This window comes from Terrapene carolina, unplaced genomic scaffold (genome assembly GCF_002925995.2).
Source record: "Terrapene carolina triunguis isolate 2854851 unplaced genomic scaffold, T_m_triunguis-2.0 Scaffold231, whole genome shotgun sequence".
In the NCBI taxonomy this organism is placed as follows: Eukaryota; Metazoa; Chordata; order Testudines; family Emydidae; genus Terrapene; species Terrapene triunguis.
The window spans coordinates 10,339,357-10,364,081 of record NW_020664582.1 but is presented as its reverse complement, the minus strand read 5'-3'; the positions used below and the strand labels follow the sequence as shown (position 1 = coordinate 10,364,081).

The 24,725-nt window shown below is 45.0% G+C and overlaps 1 protein-coding gene across 2 annotated transcripts in view; it reads left to right on the top strand.

The window, feature by feature from the left end:
• The window catches only part of RAP1GAP2 (RAP1 GTPase activating protein 2), a 251,691-nt gene that overhangs the window by 30,090 nt on the left and 196,876 nt on the right, over positions 1-24,725 (top strand). For both annotated transcript variants that reach the window (XM_026656558.1, XM_026656556.1), the window contains exon 3: positions 23,244-23,279. In XM_026656558.1, coding sequence (XP_026512343.1) covers positions 23,244-23,279 — 36 coding nt within the window. The remainder of the gene's footprint in view (positions 1-23,243; positions 23,280-24,725) is intronic.

Sequence of the window (24,725 nt, the reverse complement as noted above, 5' to 3'; positions counted from 1 at the left end):
AGCACCTTTATTGAGGCAGCACCCTAGTTCGTGTGTCCCCGCCCCCTCTTTTTTATATCTCTAGTGTATTTAGATACTGTAATTGGAATGTTTCCAGCAGCAATTCACATTTTAGAAAAATCACACGTCTTAAATGTAAATAGTTGTTCAATCTGATCGGGTTTGGTTTTTCAAACAACAGAGTAACCAATAGGGGCTTTTAATGCTTCAGGACAAATCAATTTCTGTAATCAGCAGTGTGTTCCTCTAGCCACTTCTAATGATTCTGGGCTAAATCCAATGTAACCTTGTCTGTATTGTTGAAATGCCCTTTACTGGGTGACCTCAGTAAAAACGAGCTTACGTTCACTCTTCCATTTGAATTTGTTGGTATGTAGACTTGCTAGTGAAGCTGAAAAGGGGCTGTTGGGATGGGTGGTTAGAGCAAAGCAGTTGGGAGCCTGGATAATCATAAAGACCAATCTGAGCTGAAGGTTTTGACTTCCCTGTGTGACCACTGGTAAGTCACGTGACCTTTCTGTACATAATGGTATGGGTACCCTGCCATCACGGGGCGTAATTGCAGCGTGTGTAGATGTACCGAGCGAGCTTTAATCTAGCTAGTTTGGGTACCAGAGCGTGAAGCTGCCGCTGCATGGCTTTGTGCAGCTTGTTTAAAAGAGTACAGACTAGCGGAGCTGGGAATTAGCTTGATTAAAATGGAGGCGTCCAGGGAAAAACCCTAGAAGCAGTTGCATTGTGTTTTGTTTCTCCCGTGTTCTTAGATTCTGAACTCTCAGAGCAAGGACTGTTCTGAAATATTTAGAAAGGGCCTGGCATGGAGTGGGGGCTAATGCAAATAAATACCTGCAAGTCTCATTGCGTTTTTCTTCCTTTGATCAATCTCATGTTTAGATAGAAAGGGGAACTGGATCTTCCGATTTATCTGCTCACATTGGCAGCTTATTGTATTATATCCTGAGCCTCACAGATAAACATCCGAGATCTAGGGAATGTTCCCAGTTGAGTTGGGTAGGCTGGCACGTACTGTAAGTTGCCATCTATTCCTTCTTGATCTCCTACACAGTATTCCAAGTAACAAACCGTGTGACCGGGATCACGGAAATGCATTACAGGTAGGCTCGTAATGAAAATCAGTACAACTAGATAGTTCTCTGACTTATGTAAACCATATTAAGGCCTCCCAGAAATGTACCCTGTTGTGTTTGATGTCTAGCTAAGAATCGCCTCTTGGGTGACCAAGTTGTTTGTGATCACCTTTGGTAGTTGCCTGAGATAGGTTTGACTAGACCTGAGAAAATGTGTTAATATTCCTTAACATGGCCTGTTAATGAACAACGCATCACACATAGCAACCTGCAAAAATCAGGCTTTAGAATCTTTTTTTGTTTTTCCCCCTCCACAGGAACCCACTGCTCAAGGCATGTTGGTAGATTTCCAGCCTCATTCCACTGTAGCAGTAACATGGTGAAAAGTAGTAGGCAGCCTCCTTTGTTCTACAATTCATTCCTATGCTGCCTTGCTTTGCCTTATTGATCGGGCTGGGATGTGGAATGTCTTTTCGCTGCCATGATATAATCTAATCGTATTCCTGCATGGACACTACCTTTTTATATACAATTGTAATAAAAAGATGAATAGTGTTGCTGCAGTGCATGAGGTATTACAACATTAATGATGCAGTCTGTCTTCTGCAGCCAAGGTAGCAAAGAAAGAATTATACTGTCCTTCCTGGGCATAATTTCAGCACCAGCTGTGTGGACTGTTCCTCGGTAAAGATACTCCCAGATACAAGTATCCCCATCTCCCCCTTGCCTGTATTTAGATGATCTAGCACAGATCTTTCTATATACAAATAGGTGGGTAAGCTATATGCCAAGTGTTCTTTGCAAATCAGAAATAAATGCATGGTTTGTGCATAATCACTTTAGAAAAAAAATCTAAGTTTTCTTCCTGATGAATTCAAGTAGGATGATACTTGTTAGCATTTTGGCAATTGTAGAAATTTGAGATGGAAAAGACTTGTTGGCAAAATGCTACAGAGGACTGTAATTTTGGGTGCCCTGAGATGGTTTTGAGCTATTCCAAGTTGAACTCCTGAAATTAGAGAATACTTCTGAAAATTTTGGCCATATGTAGGACAGATTACTTCCATAGGCATCCGTAAGAGGCTCAACAATGGGTGAAGAGTACACAATGTTGCCAGTGTAGTTTTGTTCAGTACAGTGAATCAAATTCAGACCTAGTATTGGTGGATGCATCTCTGATGTAGAGTTGGTCAGGAATTTTTTGACGAACCCCCCTTTTGCAAAAAAATCAAAATAGTGAGGTGTCAGAATCAAAAGTGTTCGTGAAATGGTTTTGACAAATCTCCTGACTCAAAACATTTTTTTAAAAATGTTGAAATTGTCAAAATGCTTCATTTTAACACTTCAGAAAATATTTTGATTTTTTTTTAGATGAAATGAAATGTTATTAGATTTAGACTAAAGGAAAGAAAAGAGTCAAAATTGAAACTAAACATTTTGAGATTACTGCAGTGAAACATTTTGTTGGATCTGAAACAAACTCTTTTTTTCAGATTCCTGGTTCAAAAAGCACCAAGTTCAACTGCTGTCCTGATTTGAGGATGGGAAAATGTGGGTACCTCAGTTTCTTTGCAGGATGGGAAAATAGTGTCCCAACCAGCTGTTCTCTGAAGCCTTTTACTTACAGCATTAGGTTTGCAAAATAAGTCTGTAATTGGCACCTATACGTGCCTCATTATGGATGGTGCTGAATTCAGTATGAGTTAGACACCCAACACCCTGCAGGGTTCTAACCCTGTCTCTTCCTGCCTGGGGTGGGGACTCATGTTCCCGGGTCCGTTCTTTTTCTCTGTAGCCTACTTCCACCATTTCTCCATCACTTGAAACAAGGGGAAGCCAGGACGCACAGCTGCTGCAATCTCAGCCAGCAGGGGGCGTTTTTTGCATGACACAGCCACTGATCTGCAGCACATCAATTAGCTGATTACACTGCTAACTCAACATGAAGCTGTGTTATTCATGCGCAGACTCTGTTAAAATAACGCTAAGTGATCTGCCTTAACACAGCACAAGGTCTGGCTAATTCCAGCCTGGGCTGGCTGCAGCTGTCAGAGGATTATTTTGCTCCTTTAGAAAACAAATGACAGTCATTTTACCCCAGTTCTTGATAGATCCTCTTTAATAGGTTCATTAGTGCAAATTTGTGCAAGCTGCAGTCTTCTGAATGAAATGCTGCCCTTTGATCTGGCTAAACTTGGTAACAACATAATATTTAGCACACTAAAAGCAGGGTCCCTTCCTAACCTGCCCTAGAAACACAGTTCACACACTGTAAAATGCAAACGTGTGCTACTTCCTGACCTTGGTTTATTAATAAAGAAAACAGCAATGAGATAATAAAGTTCTGTTGGTGCCTCGCCAGATTTAGCTGCTCTGAGGGTTCCTCCCTGCAAGACTGCTCAGCCCACATCCTATATCCTCTCTCCATCTCCCTTAAATCCAACTGGAGGGGAAATTATGTCCTCAGTAGAACTCCCTGAACCCTTTTTCAGGGGAATAAACTCCTGCAAACTGGGCAGTTATTTCAGCAAACGCCGCCATCTGGATTTTTGTTACATCAGTTCTATGCTGATAGCATTTCATATGCTTAAATGGAGTCACTCCAGTGTAAGTGAGGGGAGAACCAGGACCATAGTTCTTTTCATTTTCAAATTGCTTTACCAATGTGCGGCTAAATTCTGTGCTGGCTTGGAGCCTTGTGGAACTTCAAAGGGCGTACACCGGCTCTCAGTGCAGAATCTGGACCAATACTAGCTAGCTTTTCCTCAGAGCCCCCTTGTGAGGCAAGCAATATTATTACCCCCGTTTACAGAAGGGGGAAAACTGGGCCAGAGTGGTGAAGTTTCCATTGGCCTCAATAAGAGTTTGAATAGAACTCGGGACTTCCAGGCCGCCATTCCTCTGATCAGGCCACTAGCCAGTACCCCTCTACATTTATTGTATTGTGTATGCAGCTCATGCTGTGCATCTAGATCAATAATTTGGAAGAATGTATTTCCCTGGCCCTACAGACCCTCTCTCTTACAGTGTCTTGGGACTGGTTCAATAGTCTTTTTAAAAACCCTCTCGTTTTGAAATGACCAACCGACTTTCTCTTTAGTTGCACAGAAATACCGATCGGAAATGCGGGTTCAATCCTGCAAGAGACTGAGCGCCCTCAATTCCCATTACTTCATGGAAAGCGGGAATTGAGGGCGCTCAGCACCTCACAGGAGGCAATTGGCACCTTGTAGGGCTGTCCTTTAAGGGTATGTCTACACTGCAATCAGGAGGGATGATTGCAGCACGGATAGGTGCCGCGAGCTTGCTTAAAATAACTGTAGTTGCAGTGGCATGGGGGGCGGCATGGGCTAGTTGCCCGAGTACTATTCTCGCCCCCCACCTCCCCCCGACTCAAGGTATGTATTCGCCACGGGCTAGTCCTCCCCACACTGTTATTTTTAGCAATCTAGCTCGATCCAAGCTAGCGTGGCTATGCCTACCCATGCTGTCCAGCTGGCAGTGTAGGCATCTGAGCTGGCAGAGGCGAGTAATGGATGTTTACAAGGGTCGGTTTGCTTTGCCTGTGTGTGTAAATGAATGTGTGAGAAAGTGGGAGGGTGAGTGAGAGGGTGGGATGTGAGACTAGAAATGCTTCATTATCTGTCCTTTATGGAAACTGCCGCCTCATTTTTTTTGCAGGAAACCACCCGTGTGATTAACAGTTACCAGGCACCGGCTGCTGGGCCGCTTGGGGTCTCAGATTCTTCTTTTTCTCACCCATCTTCTTTTTCTCACCCATCAGCTCTGACCCTTAGCTCAAGCAGAACCTTTGCATTAAGGCTTTCATTGTAAATCAGATGTAAGCGCTGACTGTGGACAGCAAGTGAGTTAGTGTCCTCATGGCCCACAATCATGTGCAGAAAATAGAGAGAGATGGGAGGGGGGGAAAGCCATCTGCGATATACATCTCAGTCACTCAATCATCTAGTTTTGCACTCAAATTGCTCAAGGCAGGGAATGCAAACTATTAAGATAAGTTGACTTCAGAGTAGATTTGGTCATTGGTAGGACACACAGACCTCCCTCCCTCCCCACCCCCCCGTAATAAACACATTCAGTGGTCAGTATAAATGAGAGGGGAATTTGGTTGCTCGTTAATAACACTTAGTGCTTCCCACCTGCAGATCTGAAAGTGCTTTACAAAGGAGGTTAAGCCCCAGTACCCTCATATGACTGCTGGGAACCGAACCCCCGAGAGAATGAAGTGATTATGACTTTCCAAATGACACTGGAGACCAGCTGGGAATCTAAGATGATCTCTCGGCTTCCACTCCCCTGCCCTGCCCACTGGACAACACAACTTCCCCACTGGATAACAGAGACTTCTGGGCCACACCTATTAAGGAAACACCACGTTTTGTGGTATGCTGCTATGCCATGGAGCCCTCTCAGTTCCCTTTCTCATTGTGTCACATTGCGTCAGTGCTTCCATCCTGCTCTGATTTCTCCTTCGTACCCACAGATTCATTTACAGCTGTTTCCCAGCACCTCTCTCGCGCTTTCATCCATCTGAGATGCAGAGAGGAATGCTGTGTGGGTGGCAGTCACTACCGCTGACAGCAGCTGGGCATCGAATCTAAGAAGAGTAGACGGAGGGAGGTGTGAGCAAGATCTGATTCAACCGAGCCCAAAGACGCTGCTAGTGCTTCATCTCAGTACTTGCTTGCCTAGGCAGCACAAGACACAGGCATCACTTAAGGGCTTAAATGCTTTGCGGGCTCTCAGTGCAGGGGTGACTTGCCCATGGTCACACAGGGAGGCTAGGGACTGATCCCAGATATTCTGAGTCTTAGTCCTGTGCCTTAACCATGTGGATGGCTGAGAGGGCGAACCTCTAACTGGTTTGAAACGAGCCAGTGGTGGTTGTGATGGAAAAGCACTTACCTGACGGCCTACGTGAAATGGGTATCCACAATACAAAAGCAACACTGCACGTGTCACCGACTAGCTAATTGAAGTGAGGCCTAACTCTTGATGGCATTTCTCTGTCTCTTCTGCACTGACTTTGAAATACCACCTCCGATCAATTTCAAGGAAAGTTGGAGGCATCGCTGGGTAGAACCCTATTGATCCCGATGGCAACTGGGAAACCTGACTGCTGCACACGGTGCCCACTTGGTGCGGCAGGCAGAGGGGCACTGTGACATCAGCGGTAACTCAGCCAGTCGTCATCCCCTCCCTCCTGTTATTTTCATACTTCAGTCCCACTGGTTGAAATGAGTTGGCAGATGAATGCGGGTTGGGACTAAGGTGCTTTGCCAGAGCTGGGGCTCTGGGGGGTTCAGAACTGGAATATCCAGGGCTGCTTCGGATCAGGAGCTGTATTGGCTGAGTGGGAGGAGGCTGGAGATTTGTCCTGTGACTCCCTCCTTGCCTGGCTCAGGTGGGATCATTTACCTCTGCCCAGTCACAACTGTCTTAGTTCCTCTAACCAGGGCCCGTTTGGTGCTGCAAGCAGAGAGGTTACTTGAGGGAGCGTGGGATGACTGGTTGAGTTACCTCTGATGTCACAATACTCTGCCTGCAGCACCACTTGGGCCCAGTTGGGGAGGTTGTTGCTGTGAAACCAATAAAACAACAAAGAGAAGAATGGGAGCGGCTTCGATGACGTAACAATACAATGTAGGTTTAGTGGCAGAATTCTGTAAAATTGCTACAGATTGAGGGATCCAGACTGTATTCCTGCCCCTCCTGCCGTCTCTGCATGAATCCGTGAGCCTCGTGTTACTATTACAGTTAGGTTAATTCTTGTGTGGCGCCATAGTGAGCATTTTAGCGTAACCCTAAACGCAGATGGAACTTCATCTGTAAATTCCATCAATAGGCCAGCTTTATGACTTGCTCTTTCCTCTTACATAGAACTTTTCAAATGCAGTTGAGGCTCAATGGATTCTTCGCTGGTCTAAATAGCTAGATCTTCATAGACTTCAATGTTTATTTCATAGACTATCAGGGTTGGAAGGGACCTCAGGAGGTCATCTAGTCCAACCCCCTGCTCAAAGCAGGACCAATCCCCAGACAGATTTTTGCCCCAGATCCCTAAATGGCCCCCTCAAGGATTGAGCTGACAACCCTGGGTTTAGCAGGCCAACGCTCAAACCACTGAGCTATCCCCCCCCCCCCCCCCGAGCCTATATTTCAATGGAAGCCTTATTAAACCCTTTATGTAAGTTTCATTTGCATATTTGCAATTCAGTGTCCGCTATGAGCCTTCTGCTTTGAAGACCCCTGATAAAACCTGACTAGATAACCCATGAGAACAAACAAATAGACAAATCAAGTGTGTTTTGACCATGGCAACATATAACTCTGGCACATAGTTGGCATTTCTTGGTAAACAAAATCTAAACGGAACAGTTTGTTCTCATTAAAATGTAAGCCTATACATGGTAATAATGAACTGACCAGTCTCTCCATGTCTCTGCTATATTTTGTATCTTAATAAGGGAACCCTCTGAGAGTGGGGGCATCTTTTTTTCACCCTACAAAACTTCTGCTTAGAACTGACATTAAATGACAACTGGAACTGCAATCTGCAGTGTAGTGAAACGAGTGGGGACTTTCATTCTGCATTGCTAGACACGGAGTTTCATTACTTCTTACTTCACAGTGGGAGAGATTGTGGCTTTCAGCACAGCCTCAGCAAGGAGGGGCGCGGGAGCTGTACCACCCCAGAAGAAGCCCTTGGAGGCACTGTGATCCCTGAGTCACAATTCTGCCACTTCTTCCTATAGGTGGAGTTGGTGTAGCGATTGGCTGCTGGCCTCTATCAGCAGCTAATGACACTCACCCCCAGTCAGCTGAGCCGTGCAGGCCATTGAATAGGAGTGGACTAGCTGCAGCTGTTCCCCTCTAGGGCAGGTATAGAGGCAAATAGGTGTATGCATAGACTGTCATACTCCAGCACACCTGGATCTAACGTGCCATCTTACCCCTGCATGCCTACATAGGGGTATAAGGTCTACGTTCCCCTCCCATCCCTAAATTCAACCCTGGTATAACTCCTCCTCAGGGAATTTGGCCCCTGATGTTTTGTACAATTACTGTTCACACCAATCAAAGAGCCAGGGCCTCCTTGTGTGAGGTACAGTACAGACCAAAGACAAGGAAGACAGTCCCAAGAGAGCGACCCTTTTATTTCTCTCCTATTTTCTGGAACAGGATCTTTGAAGACGTATCTCCGGAGATGGATTTTTCGGGGAGTGATATTATTCTACCAGTGGTGGTTGGTTTTTTTGGCAGCGCTTTGTCTGGAGATTTGGTCCTGGCAGCATATTGGTATCCTAAGGCTATCTAATTATTTTGCTTCTGTAGGCACACCTAGAGGACGTGCTCCATCTGAACGCAATGGCAAAACTCCCATTGACCTCACCCATGCAGGGTCTGGCCCTGATAGCACACGGCAGAAACCAACTCCACAGTCAAACACTAGGCCCCAGTCCTGCAAGACACGGAGCACCCTGGCAGAAGCTAACGAGAAAGGAGAGGGCTCAGCAGTGTGCAGGATCAGGCTCTCCCATACTTAGCACAGTATGCTCTGACATTTCATTCCCCGGTGCCTTTGTCACAGAGCCCCAGAGAAGTAGTTAATTTTGGATATTACAGATGGTGCCAAAGATTCATCTTCCCTGGAGCTTTTGTGTTTCTTAATTTTAGTTGATTGATTACAATGACTTGGCTATTACTGTTTTGAAGGGAACATTCTCCCCCCCCTTCCCCCCGGTTGGTTTCAGTCATACAGAATACTCCTGGAGCAGGAAAATGTCACAGCAGACAAATTGTTTCTGGAGAGGCTGCCATAAGGACCCAACGGCAGAGGCGAGATGTTCTGTAACAACACATCCCCGGTGAAATGCCATGTTCCCAATTTAGCTGGTGCTCGTGGGTGGCCCAGGGGTGCTGCTGGTCAGCACTGAGGTGTGTTGCTTGAACTGTGCTGGGGAAACAAAACACGTCCTATGGTCCTGATCCAAAGCCCAGTGAAATCAATGAAAAGACTCTCATTGACTTCAATGGGTTTAGGATCAGGTCCTGTGTGTGACTCTAACTCTCCTATCGTTGTTGTTTCGTCAAGGTTTCAAAGCTATTTTTCGGATTGTTCTTTTCCATCAGAAAAACTGTATTGCAAACAAGACAGTCCTAATCGTTCTCTTTCACAGCAAAAGCGTTTTGATTTGCTGATGGTAATAGCCTTGAATTAGGACGATATTGAATGACTGGCAAATGAAATAGCGTCCCACAGAATTAAGGTCCAGCGAGTTCTAAGAAGCTTTGCACAGCCACCGCGTCTAGTAGAGGAGTTTATTACTAGCAGGTGCCATTCAGATGTCCTTTGCTTTTGGTGTTTATGTTTGGAAATCCTTAAGCCTAAGGCTATTCAGATTCCTGTTGATTGCTGCCCTGAGTAATTCTGTGTATTTGGATCCAGCCTATGAGAGAGTCTGCAGTAGCGTCCTGAAGGCACAAATGAAATTTCTCTGTTTGGGGTCTGATTGAATTACCCAAGCCTATTGGACGGAAAGGCTCCTGTTGTTATGATAGGTACTGTGCAAACATGGTGAGAGACAGGCCCTAATCCAAAGAATTTACAATGAAAACAGCGAAGACTGACAAAAGGTGGAGACAGAAGACGAGGCACAGAGGGGGGAAGTGACTTGCCAAGGTCACACAGTAAGTTGTGACAGAGCCAGGAACCGAGTCCAGATCTCCTGCTTCCCAGTCTGGTGTCGTCATCCCTAAACCACACTGACATTAACAGGCTTTGGATCAGGCCCTAAATTAGCAGTGGCTTCACTTGTCTACTGTCCCCTTACTCTCTATTTATACATCACGTACTTGTAAATGTAAGGATTGGAATTCAGGATAAACCAGTAATAATTGCAGCTTAAAACCCTTTGAGCTTAAGTTCTTAGAACAAAACTGCTTGTTTTCTTTCTTCAGTGAGCTGCTGTTTCTGGCGAGGTTGCTAGGGATCTGTTGGTGTTTCCTGCTGCTTCAGTCGGTACGATAACCAATAGTTAGATTGCAGCAGTGTAAAAAATATAAATTCCTCTAGTGCACATAGATGTTCAGGCAGATTCTTAGCTGGTGTAACCAATGGAGGAGCATTGCCAATTTACACCCCCTGAGAGCCAGCCTGGGTTCACCCGTTTATTCATATATTGCCGGTGTGCCTGGCCATCAGGCCTATCTTCAGCGTCTTGAGCCTGGGAGGAGGAAGAAGTTTTTCTTCTTGAGGATGCTACTGTTCCATTTTCTTCTTCCATTGATGTACTAAAGCTGTAACTCCTTCAGGGCAGTTGTGACACTATTCTTGCTGTCTGGGTATGCAGGCGCTGCTAACGCCTGGAGGAGAATTTAGCATCTTTGGAGACGATGGATAGCTGTCATTTAAAGTCATAGGGCCAGACTTCATTTTGCTCCACTGGTGTAAATCCAGTGCAACTCCAGAGTCAATACGTTAGTCTGGATTCACGCTGGTGCCACTGAGATCTGAATTTGACCCTTCTGCTGTTATTTTTAGCAACAAAGCGCAAAGCCCCAGCAAATAAAAATCTCATGCAGATGCTAACTGGGCCAAATTCTGTAGTTCCATTGACTTCAGTGGCAGTTTTACTTGAGTAAGGAGTTAGGGTTAGGGGATGTGGCTATTTGGTATTAACGATTTAAGTTCTATTTCCCCTTGTTGTTCCTTTTAAGATATCTAGCGCAAAAAGGGTGCAATTTTATATATAAGCTTAATCTATGTATTCCGGGCTCTGGTTAACTGGTAAAAATCTAGAGCAACTCCACTGACTTCAATGGAGATACTCCTGGATTTACACCAGTGTAACCGAGAGCAGAATTTGGCTTTTCGGTTTATACCTGAGAGGCATGATTGGGTGGAATAAATGATGCCAGTGTTTTGAGAGAATCTGTATGAGGGTTTTTTTTTTCTCAGCATGTTTTGTGTATGTGTGTTAAATATACACTCTCATGTACACCCAGAAAATATGCATATGTACCTATCTGCAAGGGCACTCAGAGGGCCGGGCACTCAGAGGGCCAGACCCTCAGAAGGTATAAATGAGCATATCTCCATTGAATTCATTGGGATTATACTAATTTATATCAGCTGAATATCTGCCCAAAGTATTTAATACAGTGTCTGGCTTTTACTCTGTTAGCCTTATATCAGAGACTCTGGCCCAGCACAGAGCCTGGTGGGGAAGGGGAAAGGGTTACTTTGCATTCTGAATTCATTCTCTGTAGGCTAGAACATTTAATGATCCAATGAAAATTCGCTAGATTTGAAAGCAGATACTGTCTGAATACTGATCAGGGTGATGCATTCTTGCCCCTAGAATGTGTCCCCTCCTCTTTACACGTGTACTCTAGAAAAAACAGCTTTGTCCTTTGTAATATGGATCGCTGTCTGAGACGCATAAGTTTCAGTACTTCGCTGATGCTTTGGACCCTGTAAGAGGAAAGTGTGATTCGAAGAGCCCCAGCTTTTACATGATGAATACGGAGAAGGGAAACAGTCGTTTGCCGATGAAACATCCTATTGTTTTGAACACTGAGCTTGCTTCAGAGCACAGGCCAGGCGAGAATCTATTGTACCTGGCAATGTGTAAACGGTGACAAAGGGCAGAGATGCGGAGAAGAGGGTGGTGATAGGGAAACCTTTGGTGTGATTTTCTTGATGCTGCTGCCGTTTGGTAATTTAGACTTTTGTATGCAGCTAAAGTTCAACATTTACATTTAAATAGAGTTTTGAAATCCGATCACAAAAGGGCCGTAGACCTTTTTTTCTAATATCTAGTTGGTAGTTTGCAGCTATGCACTTCTTCTTTCACTAGGGCTGGGAACAGGAACTTGGGACGAGACCCGAACTGGCTGCAGGTGGGTTGGACAGTCAGACGGGAAAGTGCAATGTCCTGCTTTTGGAGTGGTATTTTTGGTGCCCTGTTATTTAAAGCTGTTGGGAAGAAGCTTTGATGGGAGTGCATGATACAGCACCCAAAGACTGACCAACCTGTTCACTGCTATGGCTTTGTTAGGCCATCTGCAGTATCTGGATTAGAAGATGAAAGCAGAAGAGAGGAGAAGGATTATTTAGGATTGTACAAAAGGGTATAACCCAAAGGAACTGGGGCTGAGAAATATGAAAGTGTAATAAGAGGAGGTGTAATCCTTCCTGTTCATTCATATGAACCTAATCCAAAGTCCACTGTAGTCAATGGTTTTGGTTTTTTTTCCATTGGGAAATCAGGCCATAGTAGGGGTGGGCAAACTTTTTGGCCCGAGGGCCGGGTGGGGAAATTGTATGCAGGGCTGGGGCAGGGGGTTGGGGTGCAGGAGGCGGAGTGGTGGGAGGCGGCTCAGGGAAGGGGGTTGTGGGGCGGGGTGCAGGAGGGGTTCGGGGGGCGGGCTCTGGCCTGGCGCCACTTACTCGAGTGGCTCTGGGGTGGCAGCAGTGTGCAGCGGGGCTAAGGCAGGCTCTCGGAAGTGGCCAGCATGTCCGGCAGTGGCTCCTGGGGATGGGGTGAGGTGGGGCAGGCAGCTCTGCCACACGCTGCCCTTGCCTGCAGGTACCGCCCCCGAAGCCCCCATTGGCCGCGGTTCCCCGTTCCTGGCCAATGGGAGCTGCAGGGGGGAGGGGAGGGCGGTGCCTGCAGGCAAAGGCAGCGCATGGAGCCCTCTGACCCCCCCCCCCCCCCAAGGGCTGCAGAGATGTGGTGCCGGCTGCTTCCAGGAGCAGCATGGGGCCAGGGCAGACAGGGAGCCTGCCTTAGCCCCGCTGCGCCACAGGGCTGGCAATACCGCGGGCCTGAGCGAAAGCCCTGACGCGCCGTAGTTTGCCCTCCTCTGCCATAGGCCCTTATAGAAAAATCCTATAGAACTTAATAGGGATGAAATTAATAGGGTTTTACAGAAATTTAATTGGGTTCCATTAAATCTTTACAAATCTATAGGGCCAGATTTTCAGTTGGATGAAATCAACAGCGATGTTCTGATTCACACCAGCTGAGGATCTGGTCCTAACTGAGTTTAATACCAGTGGGTGAGGTCCTTTCTATAGGTTTTTTTATTTTTAATCTGTCCTGTAGCATTCTATAAAAAGGCTAGAACTCTATTAAATTCCATAGGATGGCTCAGAAAACCCACAGCAAGGTGGTGGTTTTCTGTTAAATTCTATAGGGCTTTTCCACAAGAGGAGCCTGTCATCCACTGACAGGCCTTGTTTGAACAGCGAGCTTCTGATTTCCGTGTGATGCTAAGGACAAGTTGGCATGGAAATGCCTCACTCAGCTGGTGGCACAGTGATCCCTTAACCTTGGCTTCACCTCAGGCAGCCCAAAAACGTATGCTCCACTACTAGGAGACATACAGTCCTTGCGCAGTATATTGAAAAGTGTGAGGAAAAAGGAAACTGAAGTTTTCAAATGTGTGTGTGTTTTTTTTTTTTTTTTTTTTTTTAAAGAAGACAAGTTAACAGCAGCCGACCCAAAGGAGAAGCCCCCTCTGTAATCAGCCCTTGCACAGAACTTTAGAGCAGGCTTACAGGAAGTGGTGAGAGTGATTTTCCTCCCCCGGAGCTTGAGCTAAAGGCACGGAATAGCTGAAGGGAGCACACTTCATGCACCAGCTGTGCCCACTGGCAGAAGTGCCCCGTCTTCCTGTTCGGCTGCAAGCAGTGGGGCCAGGGTATATGTGCAGCCGGGTCTGGGGGACATCGCCAGCGACGCTAGGAAGAGTGAGCACTGCCAAGCAGCCACGATGTTTCATAGGAAACGCAGCGTCTCGTTCGGAGGTTACGGATGGTGGGTGACTTTTACCATTCACTTTGTGGGGCAACGGGCAAGGGGGAGGGGCTTTTTCTTCCGTCTTTGGTTTCTCTGAGGTAATTTAAAGGGGAAAACCCTTTGGTGTTGATCGTGTCCTGCTTTGAAGTAGAACCTGCAAAGGAAAGTATCTTCCTTGTGCATTGTGAGTAGGGAAATATCTGAATGCTTTTGATTTAGACCAGGGGTGGCCAACCTGAGAAGGAGCCAGAATGTACCAATGTACACTGCCAAAGAGCCACAGTAATAGGTCAGCAGCTCCCCCACCCCACTCCCAGCGCCTCCCGCCCACCTGCAGCCCCACTGATCAGCACCTCCTGCTCCCTCCCCGCACCTCCCAATCAGCTGTTTCCTGGCGTGCAGTAGGCTGCGAGGAGGGGAGAGGGAGGAGCGAGGACACTGCAGGCTCAGGGGATGGGGCGGGAAGGGGTGGAGTGGGGGCAGAGCCAGGGGTCGAGCAGTGAGCACCCCCCAGCACATTGGAAAGTTGGCGCCTGTAGCTCCAGCCCCGGAGTCGGTGCCTATACAAGGAGCCACATATTAACATCTGAAAAGCCACATGTGGCTCTGGAGCCACAGGTTGGCCACCCCTGATTTAGGGACTTGGTTTTCTTTGATTCCCCTCCTGAGATTTGAAAGGGGCAGCCTCTCTTAGCGTAGCGGTTTGGTGCTTTACAGTCCATTCACCTTTTGGCACAAACACATTGTTCACGTAAATGCAAAATTGCAAGGAGAGATCTGCATGAATTTCCAGTAGCTCCTCACTCGGTGTGTAATCTGTAGTAGCAGGGATGCACTGTGTAATGCTATAGTTAACCCAGCTATTTAGTGTCCCTGTCTCTTCCCCTTTCTTCTTCTAATAAATAGAGTATTCTGGTTTCAGTATACATGGAGGAAGAGTTTATTGCATTTCCCATCAAGAGATAAGCTTTGAATCCATCTCCTAAACTGTATTACGTGCATCCAGGGATCTTGCCTGATTTACTATGGACACTGAGTCCAGGATGGGTTGTCAGTGACTGCTTGATTGATTGCTGTACTTTTTATCCTTACTAGTTCGTGCTGGACTTGTCACCTGTCTCCTGATTTAAAGAAGCACATTCCTTTCCCCAGGGATATGTTGCTGTATGAGGGACTGATTGATATTTCTGACCAGATGACAATTTAATACCCTCTTCCCTGCTTCTAAGAAGTCCAGCTGTGGTATGTTGCGATCAGGCCACAGCAGGTAATGGATGTATCGGCAATTTCATCATCAAACCAGTCATTAAGGTCTGTCTTCATCCACTGGACAGATATAGCTTGGGCAGAAGAAGGTTCCCTTCAGGCCACCCTGCAAAAGTCGTTCATTCTAACTTCTTGGGGCAAGAGCATAGCTTACTTTTCATTGCGCATTCAGTCCTGAGCCTGCTAAACCTGTGCCTGTTGTGATATTGGTTTTACGTAGAGCTGGTCAAAAATGTTCTGATGGAACAGTTTTCTGTCAGAAAATGCTGATTAGATGAAATCAGAACGTTTTTGAAATGTTCCTTTTTAGTTAAAAAATGTGACGAAAAATGATCCAAGTGCTTTGTTTTGATTTGATTGGTTAGATTCGTATGTTATATATACAACAACAGTTGAAATAAAGCACTTTGATAAGGTCATTTAGATACTTCCAGACCAAATTTTTTTTAGCATTTTTGTTTTGCGGGAAATTTTGACTCTTTGTTCTGATTTCAGGATAAAACTTTGAAATGTCATAATTTCCTATGGGGAAAAAAAATCTAGGCTTCGCCTGGTTCTAGTTTTAAGGTAGCCTGGCAGTTGCCCATGAAAAACTGGATCGAAATCCCAACAAACTCATTTGATGTAGACTATCAATGTTAACCACTTCAATCACTGACAAGCTAGCTCAAATAGAGGTTTTTCAGCTCGTGGGAGCTGGTTTCAATTTCCTCACTAGTTTCCTGAATCATCCAGTCCTTGTTCATATTGCGTTTCCTTTCATACCTTAGTTGGTGCTATGAATGGATATAATACTCAGCATAGAATTAAACAACAGATAGTCACTGCACCTTTGCAGTTTCTTTCAACAGCATGTAATGAAGGACAAAGCACCAGCTGTAACTGTGAGTTTCCTGCCTCCATCTGGCTTGTGTCACCATCTAAATGCTGATTCGTTTTAAACAATATTGTTATGGATTTTTGTTTCTATATCTATATTTGTATCTAGATCAGTGTCTCCTTCATTCCAATATTGTCAGAAGTAGGGGAACATCTGCTAACTTATCTGGGCATAATCCATGTGGGATATGTGCTATAACACTGATTAGCAGACAGTGAAATGTGGGCTACAGGTCTTTTGTTGGGATGGGGGTGAGGGAGAATGGGTGCTATAGGAAAAGTCCCAAATGAAGTCAATGAGAGAAACACCGCTGTTCCATACATCATTGGAAGATTTAGCAGGCAAGGTTAATGACTTCTTGGCAGCTGTTCAGAATTAAGGCTTCAGTAATACTAATACTTGGCTTATGCAGAGCATCTTTCACACGATTAGGCCTGAGTTTAGTGCATCAGGTCCTTTGACTCCTCTTTCTGTTGTACCACTCTCATTCACGTGGAGTAGTGCTTACTCGCATCCCATTGAAATCCATGTGACAATGTGTGAGTCTGTACAACTTCGCCTGCAGAATCAGGCCCTCTGATGGTATCTGTTGCATGACAGAGCACTCTTCTATTATAGGGTTGCCAACTTTGTAATATTTAAAAATCAAGACACTCCAGTAGTAGTGCTAAAACCTTCCCTTCCCCCTAAGGCCCTGCCTCCCCTTCGCTCCTCTTTCCCCCTCCCTCCATTGCTTTTATCCTCCTGCCCTCCCTGCGGGGTCAGGAACAACTCGCCTACAGAGCTGGGGCTGGGAGCTGCAGCCACACAATGCAGATAGGAGGTGGCCCCGGCTGAGTAGGGACTGTTGCGGGTGATGATTCAGTGCCTCCTCGCCTCCCCCACCCACAGTAACCAGACATTGGGTGTCTGGTTAGTAGATCTGACTGGATATCATCAGGTCCCTTTTTCGACCAGACTTTCCAGTCGACAACCGGACACCTGGCAACCCTACGTTCTAAGGGCATGAGATTATATAACTTCATTACTGGAGCTGATATATAACTGATCCGTATACTCCATAAGGTATGAGGGTAAGGGTAAGGTTGAATTCTAATGGGACTCGTGGAGTAAAAGGTTAATCAAAGGAGTAAGGGTAGTAAGCAGGGCTTTGAATATATATATCACTTTAATTAAATAGGAAGCTTTAAGAATCATGAGTCCTGAGAATAAAGTTTGCAGGAGCCCCTGACGTAGCAGTGTGATGTGTCTCCCCCTGCCCTCTGCTTGTGGGAACCTCACTGAGCTGATAGTGATCTTTTCTGATCTTACAACAGATTACATCTAATGAGGAGCAGCCTTGTGAATTTGGAGTGACACTTATAGACTCAAGTTCACATAATGCCATTGCAGCAACTTAGGTCAGAAATCTAAGGGACACCCCACAAGCTGAAGTCTCTGGGAGCGGTGGAGGCTCAGCTCTTCACCGAATCAGGCCATTTTTAGAAAGAACATTGGAATGGCCATGCGGGATCAGTCCAGGGATCTTCCAGCCTCGTATTTTATCCCTGACAGTAGCCAGCCGCAGCTGTTGCAGAGGAGGATGCTAAAAATGCTGCAGACGGCAGTTATGGGAATCTTCAACAGGGAAGATTCCTAATCCACAATAGTTCTGGCATTGGCTTAAGCACTGAATCATGAGGCTTTATAACCTCTCCAAAACCCTGGTTTGTTTTCTTAATATTCATGATTCTAACTCTGGATATTCTTGTTATCCACACAAATGACCGTGTACATGGATGTAGATGCTGTCTTCTGAAACTCGTGTCGGGGAAATCTGGCTTTAGGATTTACTGTGGCAGGAGAAATCTAGCAGCTTCTGAAGCCAATGGGAGTAAATAGCCCAGGATCAGGCTCTCTGTAACCATTGTAGTTCAATGAATTGTATGTGATACTGTTGATTTCCAAAGCTGACATTTGGCTGAATGATAAGTTAAAAAGACAACCATGGGAAGAGCTGCCTCTGTGTTTGTTTACTAGAAAGGAAGTGATCTGCTAATTCACCCAACACCTGTATCTATTTATCTTACCACAGTAGTATATCTGTACATCTTGACAGACACACCCTTTCTGTGGGAACCCCGTGAACGACATTTTACCATCAGGGAGGTTACTCAGCCAGACCTGAACTCATCTTCGAGCACTCAACAATTTCCAGCACTGGGTCTAACACAGATGCGATTTTCTTTTCTGTCTGCAATATTTTTTTTGTACAGAATAAATGTGTCTGTTGGCCAGCTCCAGGGCTCTTTGCAATTACACCGCAGCTTTCTGCTCTGTTTCTGTTGGTGATACCTAGTCAAAGGGCTGGACAAATCTTAACGAACCGAATCCTGTGAGATGGGGAATTATTATTTTTTCCATTTCACAGAAAGGAAGAAGCAGCCAGGGTTCATATGATAGACTCCTGATATGCTCTTACCTGCTTTCATTCTTTTCCCTGCTCCTCGCCTCCGAGAGCTGGCTGTGAACAAGCACTATTTTGATGATCTTTTCGCAGGCTGATGCCAATGGAGACTGGCCTGGAAGTGAATCACTCCTTCCCCCCCCCCCAAGTCTGTTTCTCTTGCATCATGAAAGCGAGGGCTGCTGCCAAGCTCCCGAGTGAATGCTCGGGGAGCATGCGTCAGTGTGGGACACATCCTTGCTTCTGCCTCCATGGCTGCGTAAGGACCCATTGGCCACGGAACCACTGTGTATTTGCTGTGCAATGGGTGGCACCGTGTGTGTGTTAGGATTTGGGGGGTCCTGCAGGCAGGGTACTGGCACTGCAGCACATGGTGGGGACCGTGTGGTTCTGCACCACACGCAGGCTCATATAAAGTGTGAAGGCTACTGATTAAAACCGGTCCCAATTTTAGCCCCCTTGAAACTGTGGTTTCCTTAAGAGCAGTTGTTTTTCTATGAAGCAAAACAACAGCGACAGACTTTTTCCTTCTTGCATTTGCATCCGTATGAAATCCACTTGCTGCAGCTCTGCTGGGTTGTCTATGAATATTTCAGCACAGATCCTTTAGGAGTTAACGGTCTCATTTACCCACAGTGCCCTTGGCTCATTTGCATCAGTAAAACGTTTAGGCAACAGAAATTTGCACCCAAAAAAGATGCTTTAAGGTTCAACTTGCTTTACCGGGACCTGAGAACAGCATTATCACATAATAATGAATAATGCCTTTAAATCTGCCTTGCATGGAGCTAATCCAGGAGTGTGCAACTCCTGGCATGCTTTATCTTAGAAACAACAATGTGCCCACTCTTTGGGAGCGGAGAGTCTGAGCAGCTGTTAAGGGGAAATGGTTAAATGACTGACGAGCCCATTAAAGCCTACTGGGAGATGTCCGTTAACTTCAGCCAGGGCTCTCAGATTCCAGATCATGGGTCTGATCCTCCAAGCCTGACTCAGGGGAGGAGCCCCATTAGCTTCAATAGATTGGGCCCTGTGGGTGGCAACCCACTAGTGCAGGGGTTCCCAGGAGCTGTGTGAGTCTGTGACGGTGGCGGTTGGGAAGGCTGAGGGAGCTAACTCGTAGTATGGAGAGAGGCTTAAGTCTTACTTGGGCACTCTGCCCCCAGGCCATCACTTTGCCCCACCTCACCTAGAGAGACCCCCTCAACCCCCGCCCCTCAGAGGGGATGAATGCCACAAACTGCCCACTGTTTGCATATTAACTATGCCTGCACCCTGCATGAGGGCACTGGGACACGAGGCTCCCTGTACTCTTCCCCCCCTTCCAGTTGCCCCCCAACACAGAGTATAGGCATAACGTGTGTTTTATACAGCTCTGCAATACATTTTCCTTAGGATCCCAAAGCCTCTGTATGCTGTAATGAAATGTGCCTTGTAAAAGGGGAATTTTGACTGGACTGTAGGGACTCCTGGAGTAACAACAACCCTTTGCACTTATATTGCGCCTCTCGTCTGGGCTCTCAAAATATGTGACGAAGGTGGGTAGGGAAACAGAGGCACAGAAACTGAGGGAAACTGGTGGGGAGGGAAACTGGGGCACAGAAAATGAGTAAGTCACCCAAGGCTTCCCAATGAGCCAGTGTTTGGGAACTAGAATCCAAATCTACTGAGTCCCAGCCATTTTTGACGCTATGAACTAGGGGAAAAATGAATTTAAAAATGATTAGAGAACCCTTGTCGCACGGAGTCTTACAATAAACGTGGATTCGATGGGCGTGATCCAAAGCCCATTGAAGGTAGTGTGGGAGGTTTGATATTGAATTCAATAGGCCTTGCATTAGGCAGGCCGGCCCTGCCTGGATGCTTGTCACACCAAATGCCGATTGATTTCTCCTGAGTTCTGAAAACAATTTGAATCTGGAGATTTTAAAGAAGGTTAATGTAACTTGTAAAGAATAAACTTTGCACTAGTCTCTTACAACACTTGGGAAACGTTCTCTGCAGGAAGGGAGGAAATGCAAAAGCGTATACACACAGTTCAGGGGAAAGTTACATTTAGCATAACTGGCAATGGGATATTGTGCAATAGTTAACATGTGGGAAGGAAATGTGGGCTAAACCAGGCTTTATGTTGAACTATTTTGAGACGTGAGAATGGAATGCTAACATATAGGCCTGCAAAGTATGAGCAAGAGTCTGATCTCACTCCACTGAACTCGCCCCTCTGTTGTTAACACCATCAACTTCAGTGGACCCGTGCTAGAATTATATTAGTTTAATCTGGAATTACATAATCGGGTGTTACATAATTAGCCCATGTGGTATGCTCTCAGTGGGGAAGCTCAGTCGTGGGAGAGGAGTTCTGTAAAGTTACTGGTAGATGGGAAACAGTATTTCAACAGCATTAAATATTTTTTGTGATCATGCTGTAAAAGAATGATTTTTGGATAAAGGGAGTTAATTCCACATGACCGATAATGTTGCGTTTGCAGTCACTGCCAATAGACATAGTTTTACATTTTGAGATATTAATACTAGTTGCCATAATTCAGGTTAATATTATTGTGACAGGTTGGACCCCTCTTCTGGGATGCCCCCTGATGTAGTGGGATTTCACTGAGCCTCTCTTGCTCAACCAGTCTGGGTTCCCGTTCACTGCTTTGCTGAATTAGGCTCTGTGTGAGAGGACTCCCCCTGCACTCACATGCCCATCCCTTTTGGGAGAGAAACCCAAAATAAAACCATCTTGCACTGTATAGAAAAATCTGCACAGCTCAAGCTTAGAAAAATCTGCCCTCTTTCTCAACGTGAAGAGAGATATGCATGACTTCTTAACCCCTCCTGCCCCGTTATAAATTACATAAACTGGGCTTAATAATAAACAAAATAAGTTTATTAACGACAAAAGATGAATTTTAAGTGAATATAAGTGCTAACAGACAGAACAAAGCAGATTACTGAGCAAATAAAACAAAATACGCAAGTTAAGTTCCATATACTTAAGAAACAGGTTACAAAATATAATATCTTTCCCTAAATGTTATTTTAGGCAGGTTGCAAAGTTTCTGTGGTTTAGAGTTCCAGCTATATTTCTTTTCAGACTGGACCTCTGTCTCAGTCTGGACTCTCCCCTTGCCTTCCCTTCAGGTGTCTTTTGCCATCTTTCTTCTTGGGCAGACAGGACATAGAGAGGAGTTTGCTTTCCTTCCCACCCTTAAATAAGATGTGCATAAGGTGGGAATCCTTTGTTTCCCAAACTTGACCCCCCCCCTTCCCTTTCAATGGAAAGTGACAAGAAGTCCCAGATAATGTTTAGCATCAGGTGACAAGACCACCTGACCTAGTAGTGTCACAGTTACATCCCCGGATGCCTCCCGGGAGGGAGAGAGATTAGTATCTTCATGGTCTAGTTGTTCCTTCCTGAGGGCCCATCAAATATGAAGGCCTGTCCTCTGGTAGGTGTCTCCCCAATACACACCCAGTTGTAATTGTTACATAGTCCATATTCTTAATTTTAGATACAGAAATGATGCATACAAATTGGATAATCACATTCAATAAATCATAACCTTTCCAATGATCCCTTACAAGACCCATCTTGCATAAAGTATATCTGTTATGTCATATCCATATTATAAGCATATTTTCATAAAGAATATGTAGCATAGCATCACAATTATTTTAATAATAAGGGCTCCATGGAGATAGACACTTATTAAAAGTACTAAATAAATAGATAATAGCTTGGGATCTTGTAAACCACTAGAATCAGACTCCAGCTACAATTTGACAGTACTTTGTTGTATGTATACAATGTGTCACCTTTTGTCTGTGGATCTCAGAGCACTTTGAGTGGGTCTCCTATAGGATATAGTGTCTCTGCCTTTCATCATTCAACCATGAGTGTGAATTTGTGTCTCACGTCGCACTGGTTGTAGTCAGTGCCTGAGAAAATGTGCACTGTTGGGAGGCTCCCAATCCTGCAGACTAGGCCCTGGGTTGTATGAGACCTGGGTTCCATTCCTGCCTCTGCTACTAGCCTGCTGGGTGACCTGAGGCAAATCACTTTACCTCCTTGTGCCTCAACTTCCCCACCTATGAAATGATTCTTCCTCCTTCGTAAAGAGCTTTGAGACTTGCAGATGAGAAGAACTACTTTACAGAATATATAGCAATATAGTTGGACTTAAGTGGACCATTACCGGTCAGGGTATGAAATGACAACCAATCACAGGTTAGGAACATCAGTTCTGGGGAACAGTCACTCAATGGGACCTTCATTCTCCATAGAAATATAGAGAAAATCTATTTTTACTATTGAGTTGTGCATCCACAAATCTACTGCTGCCTGTTACTGCTGGAAGGATTTGTTTAAGGCTCTGAGTTGTGGTGTTTAGTGTGTTAAATGACACAAAGATACTTTTGAAATAAATACAATCCGTAAACAACTCATGTTGTGTGGGATATTGTGTTACTTGCTTTATGGTGTAATTGAGCAGCATGTTCTGTTTTGGGATTTCAATGAGCTGTTCATGGTCAAGGCTTTGCACCAATGAACCTCACTCTGGTCAGATAAATGAAACTTCCAAAGGAGAATGTTGAGATAGACATTCTAGAATGTCTTTTTCCTCATGCACTTTGTGTTCTTAGGAGACCCAAGGGCTGCTGATAAAATTGACTAACAGATCAAAAAACCCATTGGATACTTAACACACTCTTTTCTTTTTTTTCAGGATTGACAAAAAAATGCTCGCCAGTCTGAAGATCAAGTAAGTAACCAGAATTTTCTCTGATATAAAGCCATATTTGTGTGATACTCCTAAATAGGGGACCATATTTGCAGATCCAGAGAACTTGGGTTTCTGATCAACTAGTTTTCCCTCTGGTTTTCAATCAGTGAACCAGATTCTGCTCTCAGGTACGTTGGTGTAAATTCCAAACCACTTGGTTAACGTCAGTGGGTTTGCAGTAGTGTAATTCAAATCAGAATCTTGCCTGCTGTGTATGCAAGCTTGGAAGAAGCTTACTAACCGGTAAATCTTAGATCAGCAAAACCAGGTTTTATTAGCTAAACAAAGGTGGTCTAAACATTTCCATTCTGGAAAGTTGTATGTCCAACACTGGGGTGTGCAATATTTAATTAAAAAGAGAGTACCAACTCTTCCCAACAAACTATTAAGTCAGTTCATTTTTTCAACCACTGTCTTTCCTTTTGATTTATGTCCTCTCCAGTCCATGATCCAGCCTTTTGGTGTATTTTGCATATATGTATAGAATAAGACGTGAAAGTCCTTGATTTGCAAGCATGTGAAACTGATTCATTTGTTCCCTTTTAATTTCGAGTCAGTAATATGGGTTTGCTGAGTAGCATGTTCTTGTAGAGTATAAGGATTCAGATTGGCTGGCTAGGATGACAGTAGTTAGTGACAATCACACAGTCGTACTGTGCTACACTTACTCCTTTTGAATGGTATCTTACTCCATGAGTAGTCCCATTGATTACAAGGGGACTGCTTGAAGAGTGATTTGCTACTTATGTGAGTAAAGGTGGCAGAATCTGGCCCTTATTGATTTATCTGAATACGGTTAGTTTATTTAGATGTATAGAAATACTAAAAAATGCCCATCCACATACTCTAGGTCCCTTTGACACTACTTTATAATACTCCTTGAGTGCAGCTGTACAAGTGAGCCAGGCAACTTCAACTCCAATCCTTTTCCTGCCATTGATTCCCCATCTTTACAGTTCCCAGGTTTGCAACATGCCCTGATGTTCCTCAGCCTTGGGCTATTTTAGACAAGGGGAGGAGAGCGAATTCCAAAGCTGTAGGGGCCCCCCCCCTTTTTTTTTGGTAGCTGTTGTCCAATTACTAATAAAGTACAGTCCTTGCTCGATTAGGGTGAAACTGACCTTTGTGCAAAAGGCCCCATCACATGACTTAAATACCACTGAAGCCCTCAAAACAGGGCTTGAATGAGGCACAGGCTTCTGCACAAGAGTGAATTTTACTTTTAGAAAATGTACGAAGGATTTCAGAGAAAAATGTCCTTAACAATGAGATCCATTAGACTGGTGAAAGGTCTCCAAAGGAAAGGGGTGGAAGCCTAGTCATTTGAATGACTTACAGCTGGACAAAGCATTGGAGAATATAGGTTCCTAGGGTAAAATCCTGGATCTGCTAATTTCCATGGAGCCAGCATCCCATAGACTTTAC